At 39.2% G+C, this 17854-nt stretch overlaps 1 protein-coding gene and 1 pseudogene across 2 annotated transcripts in view; one reads left to right on the top strand and one right to left on the bottom strand.

Annotated features, from left to right (window-relative positions):
• EGF (epidermal growth factor) overlaps window positions 1-17854 on the bottom strand; it is a gene marked incomplete at its 5' end in the record, with an annotated part of 93001 nt that overhangs the window by 33767 nt on the left and 41380 nt on the right. The window contains 6 exons of the mRNA XM_082653868.1: window positions 1042-1146; window positions 5858-6006; window positions 9027-9163; window positions 10266-10391; window positions 11897-12019; window positions 16912-17034. Coding sequence (XP_082509994.1) covers window positions 1042-1146; window positions 5858-6006; window positions 9027-9163; window positions 10266-10391; window positions 11897-12019; window positions 16912-17034 — 763 coding nt within the window. The remainder of the gene's footprint in view (window positions 1-1041; window positions 1147-5857; window positions 6007-9026; window positions 9164-10265; window positions 10392-11896; window positions 12020-16911; window positions 17035-17854) is intronic.
• Window positions 15194-16082, top strand: LOC309821790 (annotated as a pseudogene). The gene is made up of 3 exons: window positions 15194-15455; window positions 15575-15866; window positions 15955-16082. The product of its transcript is annotated as an uncharacterized misc_RNA (transcript).

Below are 17854 nucleotides of genomic sequence, written 5' to 3'. Positions count from 1 at the left end.
CGTGGACAGAAAATGCTGAATTAAGGCTCAGACGATTGGATAAGAAAGGAATTCTTAGTTTAAACACTTGTAGTGTATTACTAATCAAAGGTGTTTGAGTGCATATTCTTAAATCAGCGTTTCATGCTACAAAAGGCAATGGAATCTTGCTAGCCTGTCCCTCTGATATGCATATGTAAAACTTGCTGTATATGTACAATTACAACGTAAAGGGAAGAGCATATTTATCTATTATCCTGTTTTATACTATGTGCTCAGTTAACTTGGTCCATTTTCAGTTCTGTAAAGCAGGTGCTGAGGCACATTTTTTGAACTCAATATGGTTCAGTATCTTTTCACTGGCTTGTTTAGAGATGGTTACATTCTCATGGTTTGAATCATGTGGCTGGCTCCAAATTAATTATCTATTTCTACCAGTTTATTATTTCCCACAGGCCATCATAAAATTTCCATTATAAATAAAATAGGATGAGCTTTTATCCTTGATTTTTAACTAGGAAGGAATTATTCTCTTTAATTCTCTAACTTAAACCCACATTTGTCACTAATTCATAATTAACAACAGAGAGCCTCCTAATATTTCACGATTTCTCTTTCCTCTTCCCTAAATCTAGGAATGACCTATCACTGGAACTCATGATTTTTCTAAATAGAATTCATAAGCCATGCAATCCAAATATCATCCTCTCTCAAGAAACAATATAGTTTTTAAAGAAAGTACATAGTGTAAAGGGCTTATGCATCGTTGATGAATGAATTACAACCCACTTCCTTTCAAAAAGAAATTGAATTTGCTTAAAATGAAAGGGTATCAAAACAATAAAGTTTTCTATAGGAAAAACAAATCAAAAGACATTAAAAGGACGAGGAAGTTATGCTAGCCATACCATTTCTGAACATTTGAACAAATCTCATGGATTTTCTTGGTTTCTGATTCCACTGACCACCTGAGGTCTTAAGACAAATTTCGGACACTAGCACATCAAACATAAACTGTCCTATGACCTCCACAGAAAGGGCCTTATTTTCACAAATACTTACTTGGCCATTGGATGAACAGCAAGTCCTCGTGGCTGAGAGATGTCCTCCTTAATGATTATTTCACGATACTTCCCATTTAAATCACTCCCTTCAATGAGAGATTTCCTAAAATGCATGTAATATAAAGGGGCTTGTTATATCAACTTTACTTTTTAAACAAAAATACTTGTTTTCCCTGTTGCTTACTGAAAAGCAAAATAGGCATTCTAAACTCCCCTATCACAGGTGTGCACATGAACACACACGCATCAGGAGTAACACTTACGGCAAAGTCTATTGTTTTTTTTTTTAACACAGTGTTTAAATTAGTTTCCCAATATTTATCCCAAGCAATTAAAACACACCGTGAAAGGGTAAGGTAAGAGGGTTCTGTGTCAGTGGCCTGGCAGGGATAAAGCCAGGAAGTACAAATGCCACCATCCCCTTCTCTTCACAACCTCCCAGCTCCTGGTGGAACCAATAAAAGCCTCCGCCTGGTGTTCACAGATCACAGGGAGGAAGGAGAGTAGACCTCGAAGGGCCACAGAGACAACCAACACAAGGACAGTAGGAGAAGACTTACACTGGCTTTAATTTTCTTCCATCTGATTCTAAGACAAATGGGAGTACTGAAATACTCTTTGCTACCCGTTCCATTAAAAAATAATAACTCTTTGGAATCTGGCAGGGGAGAAAATTCTTGCTTTCTAATTTTTCCATTTATTTGTCAAACAAATCTTGATGATCAAATAGACACTTCCTCAGCCCCTAAGGGCTGTGTCAGGGATTGACCTAAGCACTGGATGAGCCCCAGCAGGTTCCCTGAGCAGGCAGGACCACAACAGAGGAGATTAAAAAGAACCTCCCTGGGCTTCCCTGGTGGCGCAGTGGTTGAGAGTCCGCCTACCGTTGCAGGGGACACGGGTTCGTGCCCCGGTCCGGGAAGATCCCACATGCCGCGGAGCGGCTGGGCCCGTGAGCCACGGCCGCTGAGCCTGCGCGTGCGGAGCCTGTGCTCCACAACGGGAGAGGCCACAGCAGTGAGAGGCCCACGTACCGCAAAAAAATAAATAAATAAAATAACCTCCCTTCCCCACCTCGTGCCATCTGCCCAGAAACACAGAGCAAGACCGGTCCCTCCACCCTGTGCTACAAAACACTCAGGAGACCTTCTGCAGGTGGCTTGTTCAAGTGCCCTTTCTAGACGGGGGGCCGGGGCTTGATCTATTCTTCCTCATGGGCCATATGCAGGAGGGAGATAAAGGTAAAATTGGCTCAGGGCCTGGGCTGGGCCCAATACACTTTGCAAACTAGCAACTCAGGGCAGTGGATAATTTGAAATCATTTATACTCCAGCGCCACTTTTTTTTTTTTTTGCGGTACGCGGGCCTCTCACTGTTGTGGCCTCTCCCGTTGCGGAGCACAGGCTCCGGACGCGCAGGCTCAGTGGCCATGGCTCACGGGCCCAGCCGCTCCGCGGCACGTGGGATCTTCCCGGACCGGGGCACGAACCCGTGTCCCCTGCATCGGCAGGCGGACTCTCAACCACTGCGCCACCAGGGAAGCCGCCAGCGCCACTTTTAAAAGATAATTTTATTCCCAGATGAAGTGGAAGGTATTTTTGAACTCAATGTGTCAAATTCACTCAGTCACAACTGTCACTGTGCCTGTTCCCTTGAGGGAAGGAACTCTGAAGCCACTTGCTTGTGACCAGGGGAAATAAAACTGTCAGTTCTGATCTCATTGTTACATCATCTCTAAATTCTTACTGTTCTGAGCAGGAGTAAGGTGATGAGAATTGAGACCGACATAAGCTCCTGACTCTGGAGCTGTCTCGGGCAGGATTGCTGGAATTTACTCTGAAAGCTCCCCAAGGGGGTCACCCAATAACACACTTCTATTTGATTCAGCCACAAAGCACACCTTGAACTCCGGTGTTGGTCATGAGACAGCAAAGACAAGGGCGGACATTTGGGTTCACGTGAGTTCAAGCATAACCCTCAATCTAGTGGAGCATCTCTCTCTTCATATTTGTTATCTAATTGGTCTCAGTGCCACCACTGGGATCCTCTAAACCCACCCTATTTCCAGGGCAAGGGTTGTCCATCCAGAACCCCAGAAGAGTGATTTTTTTACCTCATGGTAGTTTTTGTTACCTCAAAAGGATGAGCAAACAGATACACTGTTTCCCTCTTGATTCTTTTTACTAGGCATTTGACTTTGCGAACCAGGATTCCTTAATACTAAATACTAGCACTGCCAGTGGAATGATCAATCTGCTTCCTTCCTACAGTTAGATGTTAATCTGAATCTGTCTTTTCCTAAGCCAACGTAAACTGTAAGCATCCATTCTGGTTCTTTGACTTGGTTAAGAGTTACTATATAATCTAATATCACAAGCTTGGAATCCCAGTTATTCAAATCCAATTTCTAGCTAATATTAAGGTTTTCAAACTAGAAACCTCTCATTTCCAGACAAATTAAGGGTTTTCTCTTAGCAGCTGCCGAGAACATGAGAAGGGCTCGTTATTACTCAAGTCAGTGAGCTAGAGAATTTAAGGTCTGATCCTTCAGGATACGGTGGTGCCTGTCTATCTCCTGAAGGCATTGCCTCAGCATTAGGTACTATGGTGCTATTAATCAAACACGTGAAATTAGAGGTGCCGTGCAAATGTGGGAAATATGAGGAGACCCGGCATGCTTAGAGGGGCCCAAAGTGCCAGACATCTGCTGTCCTAATCAACGTTTCCTAAAACAGCCATGTACAAACTCTGTTATTATGCGCAGCTAAAATTTTAAATGTCCTTTTAAGTAGGTTCAAAGCAGAGAAGGCCATTATTAATATTTTTAGCATTGTTATGACTGAAGTTGACTTTCATTTGTTACGTGACACTGGGTCGAGGACATTTAACTGACCCTGGTTGTAGAGGGCAGTACGTACTATGATTATGAAAAACACAAGCTTCGGAAATGGTCATCCTTGAGTTCAAATTCCAGATCCAGTACTTGCTGGCTGCTTGACCTCAGGAAAGTTATTTTACCTCTTTGATTCTCAATTTTTTAATCTTTAAATTGGGGATAAGAAGACTTACCTTTTGGGGAGTCAATATGGATATAAAGCTCTTAGTGCAGTAGCTGGTGCATTTCAGTTATTCAATAAATGAATAAATACCCAAAGGATATGGGCTTCCCTGGTGGCGCAGTGGTTGAGAGTCTGCCTGCTGATGCAGGGGACACGGGTTCGTGCCCTGGTCCGGGAAGATCCCACGTGCCGCGGAGCGGCTGGGCCCGTGAGCCATGGCCGCTGAGCCTGCGCGTCTGGAGCCTGTGCTCCGCAACAGGAGAGGCCACAACAGTGAGAGGCCCGTGTACCACAAAAAAAAAAAAAAAAAAAAAAAAAAAAAAAAAAAAACCCCAAAGGATAAAGGAATGGAATGAAGGTATGGTTAAATGAATGAACAAATGATTGAATCATTTAAAATATACTCACTCTGGTTCTAGAAATGCCATATTATTGATAACTGGGCACCACATCAAGCATCTGGCTCATGTTTAAAAGCCTGTTTGTTTCCCACGGGTTATCCAGACCAGAAGAGATTTTCTGGGACGTAGAAAGCCTACCCTCAAGCATATAAATCCACTCCCTGGGACTTCTTCCTCTATGTTGGGACCACTGATTTCAGAGGTGAAACCCTAATTAATTCTCTCTTCTTTTAGTTTAACAAGGTTGCAGAGCTGTCAGAGGTTTGGGTTGGCCACCAGGTCACGCCATAGCTCTAAGTTACTCTGAGAGAGTATCCCAGAGCACGGAATCTCTAACCTTCTTCTGTGACGTACTCCGTGGCTGGCTCCTTCTTGCTCAGAAGCAGGAAGTGGGCTCTCATCAGCACACACAAGGGTTGCAGCCACTTCCTTCTTCCCCCTTCTCCTACCCCGTTCCTGGGGCTGACAAGGCCACACACGCACACACACACACACAAACACACACACATACACACCAAGTGCAGCGGTGCTTCCTGCAGCCCCAAGAGCAGTGTGCCCAGAGGACAGACACACCACAACTTCTCTCTGGTCCTGTTGTTGCCCATCAGAGGGAAACAGGCCATCTCTCCCACCCTGAGAGCCAACATATGGGTTCTAGAAAGACTTGTCATTTAAATGTTGTGCAACCTTGAATAAATCACTTAGCCTTTCTGAGCCTTCGTTTCCCCACCTGTAAAATGAAGGGGAAGTTGATCCCTGAAGCCCCTTCCAGAGCCCCCTCTGGGAGTATCCATCCTTCATTTGGCAATTATTTATGCATGACCTTATGATATTTCTTGTACCGAGATTTAGACCAAGCATTTGTATTAGTTTTCCCTGTGTACATGTGTCTTATCTCCCTGGCTAAACCGTAAGGTGACTGGAAACATGGAGTGCTTCTCAGGCTCCTGTGTATCTCCCATGCTACCTAGGAGAGAGCCTGATCCACAGCAGATGCTCAGAGAATGCTTGTTGATTATATCCAGACAGGTTTTTGTGTTTCCCTGAAACACAAAATACATGAAATGCAAAAGCCTGAAATGCAAAAATACATGCTGTTTCCTTGGTCCTCAAAACTTGCCCATGCCTACAGACCTTGATGAAAGATACAGTCTTGATTAAAAGGAGGAATGTCCTGTTTGGTGGTGGGGAGGGGGTTGAGGGACTGTGGACAGCACTGGGGGCATCTTTCCTCCGATCCCAGTCAGGTGCCCAGCAATATTTTCCTGTGTTCAAAGTGGAGGATGAAGCCAGCTGTATTACCTATCCAATCACCCCTCTCCCATGTGGCTTAAAACTGAAAGAGGAAACCTACCGTCTGTCTGTCCAATAGAATTTACGGCCAATCCAGTCTACAGCAAGACCTTCTGGCACACCTACTTCTTCCTCAATAAGCCTTTCTCGCTGGGAACCATCCATATTTGCTCTCTCTATCCACTTTAGGGCTGTATGGGCAAAGTATATCTACAAAAGAGAACACAGGCATTTCAGTTTGATTTGTTTAAAAACTTAATGTGGAATATATACAAATGAGGTTAGTAAATCTTTATATTATACAGTACAATAGTTAAGAGCTGGGCTTTGGAGATAGACACACCTGGAACTGAACTCCACCTCGGTTGCTTCCCAGATATGTGTAAACTTAAGCAAGTTTATCAGTGTCTCAGAGGCTCAGTTTCCTCTTTGGTAAAATGGGGGTGATACTATGAAGCGCATTAGTTTTATATATATAAGTTCTTAGCCTTGTGCCTGGCACATATTTCTATTGCTATGGGTAATTTGCTTATCTTTGATCATTGGTCAATAACAAAGCCATCATACTTGAACTCTAACGGCTTCTACAGCCTGAAAGGGAACAAAGATGAGCAGTTTAATGGGGGCTGCAAGCTGAGCTTTAACTTCTACTGCTTGATCCACAGGATTTCACTTCGCTGCAAGTCAGGAGACAGAGCTGCCCCTCCCAGTTTTGACACTTATTTGTTTGATTGCCTTGGTTAAATCATTTTTATTTATTTATTTATTTTAAAATTGAAGTGTAGTTGATGTACAATATTATATAAGTTAAGGTATATAAGGTATATAATATAATGATTCACAATTTTTAAAGCTTATGTTCCATTTATAGTTATTATAAAATACTGGCTATATTCCCTGTGTTGTACAATATATCCTTGTAGCTTATTTTGTACATAATACTTTGTACCTCTTAATCCCCTCCACCTATATTGCCCCTCCCCACTTCCTTCTCCCTACTGGTAATTACTAGTTTGTTCTCTATATCTGTGAGTCTGCTTCTTTCTTTTTATATTCACTAGTTTGTTGTATTTTTTGGATTACACATATAAGTGATAACATACAGTATTTGTCTTCTTCTGTCTGGCTTATTTCACTGAGTATAATACCCTCCAAGTCTATCCATGTTGCTTCAAGTGGCAAAATTTCACTCTTTTTTATGGCTGAGTAGTATTCCATTGTGTGTATATGTGTGTGTGTGTGTGTGTGTGTGTGTGTGTGTGTGTGTAGGTACCACATCTTCTTTATCCATTCATCTGCTGATGGATACTTAGGTTGCTTCCATATCTTGGAGACTGTAGATAATTCTGCTATGAACATGGGGTGCATGTATCTTTTTGAATTAGTGTTTTTGTTTTTTTCTGATATATACCCAGGAGTGGAACTGCTGGGTTATATTGCTGGGTTTATTTTTAGTTTATTGAGAACCCTCCATACTGTTTTCCACAGTGGTTGCACCAATTTACATTCTCAATAACAGTGTACATGGTTAAGTCATTTAATCTCAATTTTCTCAGCTATAAAAATGACAAAGTCAGACTAGGTATTTGCTAAAGTTCCTTTCATCTCTAACTGCAGATAATTTCATTTTAATTAATAGATTTTGTCCAACAGAACATACCTTGAAGATGCAAAGTTCTTTTTCAGTCTAGTATGCAGACTATCGAACAGGTACAAGAATAAAAAATTGCTATGGGTTAGCTGACAATTTAATGACAGCATATGTGGAATATTAACTGTGAGTACATATATGTACATAAACCTATCATCAATAATGAGAATATTCATAAAATGGTAATTAAATAAAGGATTATCATCTCTCTAGAAAAGGTTCTATTCCATAATACAAAAATGGGCACTTCTTATATTAAAAAATACTCTGCTGGTGCACTGCTTCTCAAATTCACATGTGTACCTTAATCACCTGGGAATCTCGTTAAAATGCAGATTCTGATTCAGTGGTCGCAGTGGAGCCTGAGAATCTGCAGTTCTAACACGCTCCAGGCCATGTTGATGTCACTGGTCAAAGGACCACAGTTTGGGAAGCAAGAAAATGAGAACATTGACCAGAGAAATGAAAAACCATGAATAAGCCACATGACTTAAAGTTCATTTTAGGTTTCCTTATTCACCTAGTTGTAAAAAATACTGACTGTGTGGGAAAAAACTAATTTGGTAATAAATGAATCTTGAACTGATTCTATTAATTTTTTCCTGTTAATAGAATTCTTCTATGGAGTCAAATAGATTCAGTTCACAGAAAAAAAAAGAATTGTTTGCTAGTATTTAATTACAAAACTTCTATTTGCAAAAGTAGTTATATTCGCCTATCAATCCAGACCAATTAAACACAGAATCAATTTGCTTCACTCTATCTCTTTTGGCCATTTACCAGAATGCTTCAAATCAGGAAGAAACAAAAGCACAAGTTTTAAAATTCTAGGAATTAATGCACCATCTAGTAACAACTAAGTCATTATGGAGGGAGATTAATAACTATGTAACTTCATAATTTTTGGCTGATTCATCTCCAGAAGTTACTGTAACATATCATTTCAAGCACATTCTAACCTAGCATAAAGATAACAAGAAATTAAAGACCAAATGGTCAGCTGATTGGGTTGATAATTTAGAAATCCTAATATTTATACCAAAAAAACTTCATGTAAAATTATTATGTAAATAATGTTGTGTTAGACTGCCATTCACACATGAGCTGTAAAACTTATGTTTCTTGGTTTTCATGGTTAGGAGGTCACTGAATTTCCTCCCTTAAGGACATGTATTAAATGCAAATTAGTAATCCATACTTCCTATGCTGCACCTCAACCTCCCATTTCTCCCAAAACACAAATAAATAAAAACCTATTTATGGTGCTCTTCCTGTGTGTATGGCACTGTGCTAGCTTCCTATTCTCATTTCCAAAGAGGAAACTAAACTTCAGATTCTGTTCAAATTATCCCCAATAAGATGGCTGAATCACAGCAAGGAACAGGGTAGGGTTATGATAACAGAAACATCCTTAAAACTTTCTCAAGTGATGTTTTAATATCTACATTTAAATTTTTCTTTGCCTAATTGTTCTGAGCTTAGCAGAGGATTTTCAAGTAACCCAGGTCATCTGTTAGGATAAAATCCTCTACTCTGTCCTTAAAGCACAGCCACATCTCTTCAGGCAGCAAAACCGTACCTTATTTTCCACAGGGTCATGATCTAGGGCAAAAACCATTCCTATCTGCTGGCTGAGCAGGGTTCCATAATCTGTTCCGTCAAAATGCATGTGTCGAATATCTTGAGAATTGGCAAACAGCAAAAACGGTGGTGGTCCTAATAACCAAATTTAAATATGGTTGCATTTAAAATATGCCTTGGAACCCAAAAGGCACTTCTGACCCTTCCCGTTCATTGTACCCTCTTCCTTAATTTTTGCAGTACTTGTTTCTTAATTTCCCACCAGTACGGTGTAGGTTAAGAGAGGCAAGAAGACTTCCTTTTCCATGAGGTGATATACGGCCAGAATTTCATCGCTGGTTTCCTCCCTGTCTAGGTGCCTGCTTTTAAAATGCAAATTACTTATAGAAAGAGACAGTATTAAGTAACAAACATCTTAACTAAATGATGTAAGTCTTATGCTGTGTAATCTCCTTGATTCACACATACTGAAACATTAATATTAGCAGACTGTATTAATTCATGTCCAAAAAATACCCTTCTCTGGTCTGGACAGTTTTTAAATGGAGGTATGATTATGTGAGTTAATAACTAGACCCCTGATAATTTTCAGAGCTCAGATTATGCTATATTAACTAAGGCCCTGAGAAGTTAAGAGTACTGGGGTCTAAGGCAAGCAAGCTCTGTAGGCTCATCATTATGTTATCCCAGATTACAGGCATAATGAACCTCAGGAGAGATTAAATCAATTTGGCATAAATCTAGGATTTCCAAGGCTGTTGAAGGACATGAGATGTAATATCAGAAGATGAAAAAATAGTTGAAGCATACAACTTCATATTAAATTTTGTCATGAAAAGGACAGAACTTGTCAAAGTATTATTATTATTACATTCACCAGAGAGATAAAAATCAAATCAATCAACAAATATTTATTAAATGCCCCTTAACTATAAAGTGTTTTAAGACTATTCTGGTTATGACTTTCACATATACTGGAATGCCATACCTGATGTTATAGTAAATCTTTGCTTAACGCTAATTAACTTCAAAATGTTCCTCAAACACAGAATTATTATTTATATAATATTAATTTGTTATTTATATTTATAATGTGATTTGTTTTCCATTTCCAAAAATTAAAAAATCAGACTTTCTATGCAGAAGCCAAGAGCAATTTAACACTTTCTAAATAAAATGTTGTTTTTCACATAATCTTTTTTGCAGAGACACACTTTCAAATGTTCACAGCACTAACCTGAGGCTGTACAGCTCTTTTTGTCCAGTTGTAGGTCATAGCCCGGAATGCAGCCACATTCCCAGGATACTGGGCTAAGAGGGATGCAGAGCTGGCTACATCCACCATTATCGGGAGATGAACAACCTACAAAAAACAATTCCTTGGTAATGATGCTATGGTATTAAAAAAATATCATGTTTTCATCAAAATATTAAGGTGAACCAAATATACATTGCTTTTTAAAACCATTTCCACAATCATTCATACTGTCACAATCAAGCTTATTTTTCAGAGATTGGGAGGAAAATGTCACCATACTCTACTTCCCTATAACCTGACAGCTTCAGTGTTAATCCTTCACATCCCAATGACCCTTGTCTTCTTGTTCTATCACTGAATTTGTGAACAAGCACACTGGCAGCTGGCTGGAATAAAAAGTGCATTTTGCTGAGTTTGGCAGCTGGTCTAATTCTTCCTAGTGATTAACATATTTTTTTCTCTCTCACATTTTTGCTCTTTTGACTTCTTTTGCTCTTTTTATTTAAAAAAATGTCACACATAACTCTTTGCTAATTTTGAGTTATAGCCTTCACTCTATATGCTTAAGTCTCTATGAAGATAAAAGTAGGGAGGTATTCATAGGTGCAAGGAACAGGCTAAGCGCTCCACATCCACCACCTTGTTTAATGCTGGTCACAAATCCAGGAGGCAGGTATCATTAACCTCTGCAGATGAGGAAACTGAGACCAAAAGAGGGCAAGTAACTAGTCCAAAACTACACTGCTAGTAACTGGTAATGCTATCTCAGGGCTGTCTAGCTTCAAAGCTCTTGCTCATAACCACTACACTATGCTATCTAAAAACAAAACACAAAAATCTTATTTAAATCTATATGTTAATCCATTATGTAAATATCTTTCAATGTGTAATGTTGGAAAATCTATTCTCCTTTGTCAGTAGATGGATTTTTAGGTGTCAGTTAGAAAATGAATATTTTCTTTTTTTTAACATCTTTATTGGGGTATAATTGCTTTACAATGGTGTGTTAGTTTCTGCTTTATAACAAAGTGAATCAGTTATACATATACATATGTTCCCATATCTCTTCCCTCTTGCGTCTCCCTCCCTCCCACCCTCCCTATCCCACCCCTCCAGGCGGTCACAAAGCACCGAGCTGATCTCCCTGTGCTATGCGGCTGCTTCCCACTAGCTATCTACCTTACGTTTGGTAGTGTATATGTGTCCATGCCTCTCTCTCGCTTTGTCACAGCTCACCCATCCCCCTCCTCATATCCTCAAGTCCGTTCTCTAGTAGGTCTGTGTCTTTATTCCTGTCTTACCCCTAGGTTCTTCATGACATTTTTTTTTCTTAAATTCCATATATATGTGTTAGTATACGGTATTTGTCTTTCTCTTTCTGACTTACTTCACTCTGTATGACAGACTCTAGGTCTATCCACCTCATTACAAGTAGCTCAATTTCGTTTCCTTTTATGGCTGAGTAATATTCCATTGTATATATGTGCCACATCTTCTTTATCCATTCATCCGATGATGGGCACTTAGGTTGTTTCCATCTCCGGGCTATTGTAAATAGAGCTGCAATGAACATTTTGGTACTCAAACAAACGATAGGCAGATAAACTTACCACTACAGGTTTTCCCATCTGTCTCAAGCACTGAGCCTTCAGGACAGAAACATATGGGACCGTCTGATGTCAGAACACAATCATGACTGCATTCAGACACATTGCTTGGGCAGGAAATTAATTCTAATTAATGAAAAATAAGGTCAAGATTAGTGTTAAATCAGATTTGTGGAAATTTGGTAAATTCAGTTGCTAACAAAAAAAATGATATCCTGAAAAGAATAAATTAAATAAAGATTGAACATTTATGAATTGCTGTGGTAATAGAGATATAAAAATAAAGAAAAAGTTTCAATTCTAAAACAAATTAAAGAAGGACTTCTAATTTTGGAAAGTGACTCTAGTTTCCTCAAAGTTTCTTCTCTGACAATTAATACTTTTTATGTTATTAGTCATCAAAATTCCAAAATATCTTAAATGGAACTTGGGCAAATGATTCTCAAGTTCATCTGGAAAACAAATTACATGTGTAAGAAAACTAAAAACATTGTGTAACTATGGTTAGGTGTAAGAAGAGAATGAGAGGCTCTAAACAAATATAAAATGTATCACAAAGATGCAATAATTAAAACAGTGGGTAATGAGTACAGGAATAGACCAAGAGGATAATATCAATAGAACCAGACAGAAAGTTCATTTTATTTTTTTGCAATTTGTAAAATTTATTTTGTCACAATTTCAAATGAAATTAACAGTTTTGCACTTAACTAACAAATTTACTTATCTACCAAACAGTTTCTCAATGGTTTGGTTTGTCAGGAACTTTGTAGATATCTGATAACTCATTTGCTTATGATTCTGGACAGCTATAGATAGAATTCAGATTGCCCCAGTCTAAATGTCAAGGTTTATATCAAGCACAACGTTTTACAGTTTCTTTAACTTTTTAAATTAAGATATTATTTTCAAAGAACAAGGCTCCAGTTTACATCATTACCTTAAAAAAATGAAGATTTATTTCAATGGAAGACAGTTATTGTGAAAGCATTTTTTTCACTTGAAAGTTATTTTATGTAAACTTACGTGGATTTTTTTTGCATCAAAATATTCCCTGATAGTAATAAAGCAGGTATTATTATAAGTTTTTCAGAATATACCTTATAAATGAAATACAGTTATAGGAAAGATTGGAAAGCTCATTTTAGAAAAGACTCAAGTACACATAAGAATACAGTATGTGATAAAGGTATTTTAAATCATTGAGCATGTGTCATCCAGTAAATGGTAGAGAAATAAATGAGTAATGCTTTGAGGCAAAAGCTAAATCCCTACCATATACCACACATCAAAATAAGTTCCAAGTAAATCAAATATTAAAATGTAAAATATATACCATAGAAGTTCTAGCAGTTTTGACAATCAAGTGAGATTATGTGTGTCCTACTTGACACATAATGGACTCTAACATATTAACATCATGCACTTGAGTATATCTGCTCACAGATAAACCACATGATATTAGAAGAAGGGCAAATTCCATAAACAGTCACGAAGGTAGTGGGTAATTTCCAAGAACTTCATTACCATCCATCCATTTTTCTGTGCCTTGTTTCACAAGCACATATAACATCCAGACTAACATATTCTCCATCATCTGTGAAGCAGTACTAGACAATATACATGAGATTTTTTTTTTCTTTTTTGGCCGCACTGCGTGGCTTGTGGAATCTTAGTTCACTGACGAGGGATTGAAACCTGGCCCCTGGCAGTAAGAGTGCCAAGTCCTAACCACTAGACTCCAAGGAATTCCCACATGATTTTAAACATTCGTTTCTACTTAGCTATGTTGGTAGATTCAATAAGAAACCTATAAGAAGGTATCTGAGTATGTAATCCTAAATTTGAATTGAGAATATTCATATAAACTCATAATGTATTTCTCTTTTTAAAAAGTGTTTTCCTAACTCTGATGCCCTAAAACACTCAAAACAATAACTGACTTTGAAGCAGGTTATGTTTTCTAAATACAATTTCTCATAAAAAGGAAGCAGTGGCCTTGAGAGATTGCTGATTCTAGGTCTAGAACATGGAATGTACAAGACAAGCCTGGAAAATATGTCCTACCAGGTAAGAGAAAACTATCAAAGACTACTGGGGTCTGGAACCCATTTGAAGATTCTCCCAGCAGCCAAAGAGGAGACAACTTGCTCATCGGTAAGAATAACAACTGCAATGGGTTGAAACATATAAAAAATGTTAAAAATCCAAGGGTTCATAATAATACTTACAAAAAACAAATCTCCCAAAGTCATTGAAGTCACCATCACGCTGATGCCAAAACCAGACAGAGACATTACAGGCCAATATCTTTAATGAATATAGATGCAAAATGCTCAAGAAAATATTAGCAAGCCAGATGCAAAAGCACATAGAAAGGATCATACATCATGATCACGTTGGATTCATTCCAGGGTCACAAGGATGGTTCAACATATGCAAATCGATCGATATGATACACCACATCAACAAAAGGAAGGACAAAAACTACATGATCATCTCGATAGATGCAGAGAAAGCATTTGATAAAATTCAACATCCATTTATGATAAAAACTCTTTCCAAAGTGGGTACAGAAGGAATATATCTCAATATAATAAAAGCCATTTATGACAAACCCACAGCCAATATAATACTCAATGGTGAAAAGCTGAAAGCCTTCCCATTAAAATCTGGAACAAGACAAGGATGCCTACCTTTCACCACTTCTATCTGACATAATATGGAATTAACAGATGCACACTACCATATATAAAATAAACAACAAGCACAGAGAGTTATATTCAATATCTCAATACCCAACAAACTACAATGGAAAAGAATTTTAAAAAAAGAATATAGATATATACATATATATGTGTATAACTGAATCACTTTGCTGTATACTTGAAACTAATGTGATATTACAAATCAACTATACTTCAATAAAAAATAAAATTAAAAAACCCCATTGGCCACCTTTGGAAGGTGTTAAAGAACCAACCCATTATCCTAAATATAAGTAAACAAGGAGAAAACAGTTCATCACTTATACAGTCTTAACTGTAAGAATTGTATCTTGAAGTCACCAAACAGTTAATGAGAGAACATTCTTTTTATAAAGGTATTACAATTCATGATTAAAAAGAAATATTAGAACTAGATATCATCATTCAAATCCCCTGATGAAATAATGAATCTAGGAAATGAGTGTTAATGGCCACTACAACCATTCCCTGAAAGATGACTGGGCTCTTTCTTGCTCCCAGCAGTCTTCGCAGCTGCTCTGGGTTGGGGGCAGTCCTACCCTAAGGCAGAAAAATGGTGGCCGAAAAGAAGACGAAAAAGTTGCTGGGCCTGATGAACTCTACGCTGCAACTCATTATAGAAAGTGGAAAGTAAGTGCTGCAGGTACAAGCAGATTCTGGAAATGTTCAGACAAGGCAAAGAGAAACTGGTCATCCTCACCAACAAATGCCCAGCCTTGTGGAAATCTGAAATAGAGTACTACACCCTGTTGGCCCAAACTGGTGGCCACCACTACAGTGGCAATAATATTGAATTGGGCACAGCATGTGGAAAATACTAGAGTATGTATGTCACTGGCAAAGCCCACTAGGGTCCTCGGGAAAAATAAGATGGAATCTAGGTGATAAGGTCTAACCTCTTCTTTGGGCTTAGTCTCGTTTCAGTTGCATGTAGGGGGCCGTGTGCAGAGGCCTTGCGTCTAACACATGGGATCAGAGTTCCCAGCGCAGAACTGCCGCACCTGTTACTGCAGCTCAGTGGGCTGTATGCAGAAGCACTGTGCTCGACACCTCGATTCAACAGGGCAGCGACAGCCGTGTGCAGAGACCCTGCACCCAGCACTGCGATCTGGAGCCTGAGCAGCGCGCTTGTGTGTGCCCAATGGGAACTCCGCCCCCTCCCAGCTGTGGAGAACCCTATAAAGCAGCCCTGCCCACGGCCTGTCAGGGGAGCGGGTACTATGGAGGTGAGCTCATCTCTCTCCAATCTCTGGTCCAGTAATAAAGCTTTCCTTTGCTTCTGAACCAAACTCGGTCTCGTCCTATTGGCACTAGCGATGCCGGGCAGGAGGACCCTTGTGAGGACTGACTGGAAAGGGTCGGTAACATGCACACTGGCTAATATTGACCCAGGTGATTCTGACAGCATTAGAAGAATGCCAGAATGGACTGGTGAAAAGTAAATCGTGCATATTTTTTCTTCAGTAAAACTGTCCAGAATTTGTTTTTTTAAAAAAGAAGAAGACCTTTGGGGAACTTTAGAACGGATGACAGAGGGAGAAACAACCAGATGTTATGTGTCTCCTGCTGGAAGTATAAGCATACCAATGAAGTATTATTGTCAAAATTTCAAAGCCTAATCTGATCAAGCCTGCAGATCTAACTACAAGTTTGAGAAGGACAGGGACATCTTAGAAGTGTGTTCAGTAAAATCCAGAGTGTGAGAAACTCTGCAGGAAACAAACAGTTTCTTCAGCAACTACTTGCAAGGGGAAAAAAAGAGGAGAGGGAATCTGCAGGATAAGAGAGAGAGGTATCAGCTAATATCAGCATAACACACGGAGCTTGTTCGGATACCTAGTCAAACAAATCAACTGACTAGATATTTGATGTTATTAGGGAATTATTGTTAATTTTTTTAGTTGTGATAATGGTATCGTGGTTATACCTGAAAACTGACTGGGTATTAGATATTAGGGAATTCGAGCTAGTTTTTTAGATGTAATAGTGTATCATGATTATGTTTTTTACATGCTTACCTTTCAGAGATATATAATGAAATATGGATAAATAAACAGTAAAGTATATAAATACATGCTTGTTGGAGGTTTTGATCTAACAGGTCTGGGATAGAGTCTGGTCATTCGCATTTTAAAAAACAAACCAAAATAAAACTCCAAGGTACTCCTGATGCATGCTGTTGATCGAGGACCACCAACCCAGATCACAGCCACCTTAGAAACATCAGTGAAAATGGAGGAAATAATGCAATAAATACTTGTTGTGACTTACGGTGACACCGTTTCCCATCAGGAAGCAGAACAAATCCTACAGGGCATGTGCAATAATAGGATCCAGGGATGTTTTCACACCCAAGAGTACAGCCATGATTCCAAAAGGCACACTCGTTGACATCTACACCATAACAACAGTAAAACAGTCAGATGGGTTTTTTGAAAATAAATTGTAGTATCACTAATAAGTCAGCAAAAAGTACGGTATCTCACACCTCGATCTGCTGTAACTGACCACGGCAAGACTGTTTTTGCTACTCTAACAAAGAGTGAAAGAAATGAGTTCAATTATCATGAAAGCCATGGCTTAAACTGTCACAGTTTATACTTTCAAATACAGATTTTCATATTAAAATTACTCCTGGGATAAAGTAGTACTATTTCCCCTGAAAAGGTATAGCCATTTAAGGCAAGGACCCTAGAAAGTTCTTGACAAGGGCAGGACATCCCCCTGCTTTGCTCTTCACTTTCTCAAGGCTGACAGGAGGCCCTCACCTGAATATGGGAGCATTCCCTAGCTTCCAGATCACTGTTCTATGCTATGGCTCTCGCCCACTGGTCCCATGTAAGCAGGGGACTGCAGTTAACAGGCAGATGCCAGGTTTACCTGAAGTCTCACCCCAACTTATTCCACTCAATGTATTCATTGGATTCTTTTCATCGGTAACTCACTGGACGTCCCAGGAGAAAGGACATGGCATTTCTCCTTGGGTTAAGTACATCGGGCCTGGAGTCTCACAATAGGACGAGCCCAAGATAACCAGCCAGGGTGCAGTTTCTCAAGATTCCTACCAAACAGTTATGGGATGAGATGCGGGAGTCACATACCCTTTGAGGATCTTATGAGAGCTACGGAACTACTCCCCTAAAAAATCTGACAATACTGACATTTTGCACACCGTCAAACCCACAGAACTCCATAGAGTCCACTCAGAGAATCC

This window comes from Grampus griseus (genome assembly GCF_964374135.1).
Source record: "Grampus griseus genome assembly, chromosome: 4".
In the NCBI taxonomy this organism is placed as follows: domain Eukaryota; kingdom Metazoa; phylum Chordata; class Mammalia; order Artiodactyla; family Delphinidae; genus Grampus; species Grampus griseus.
Note: the sequence above shows the minus strand (reverse complement) of the source record. Positions and strands in the feature narration are given on the sequence as shown.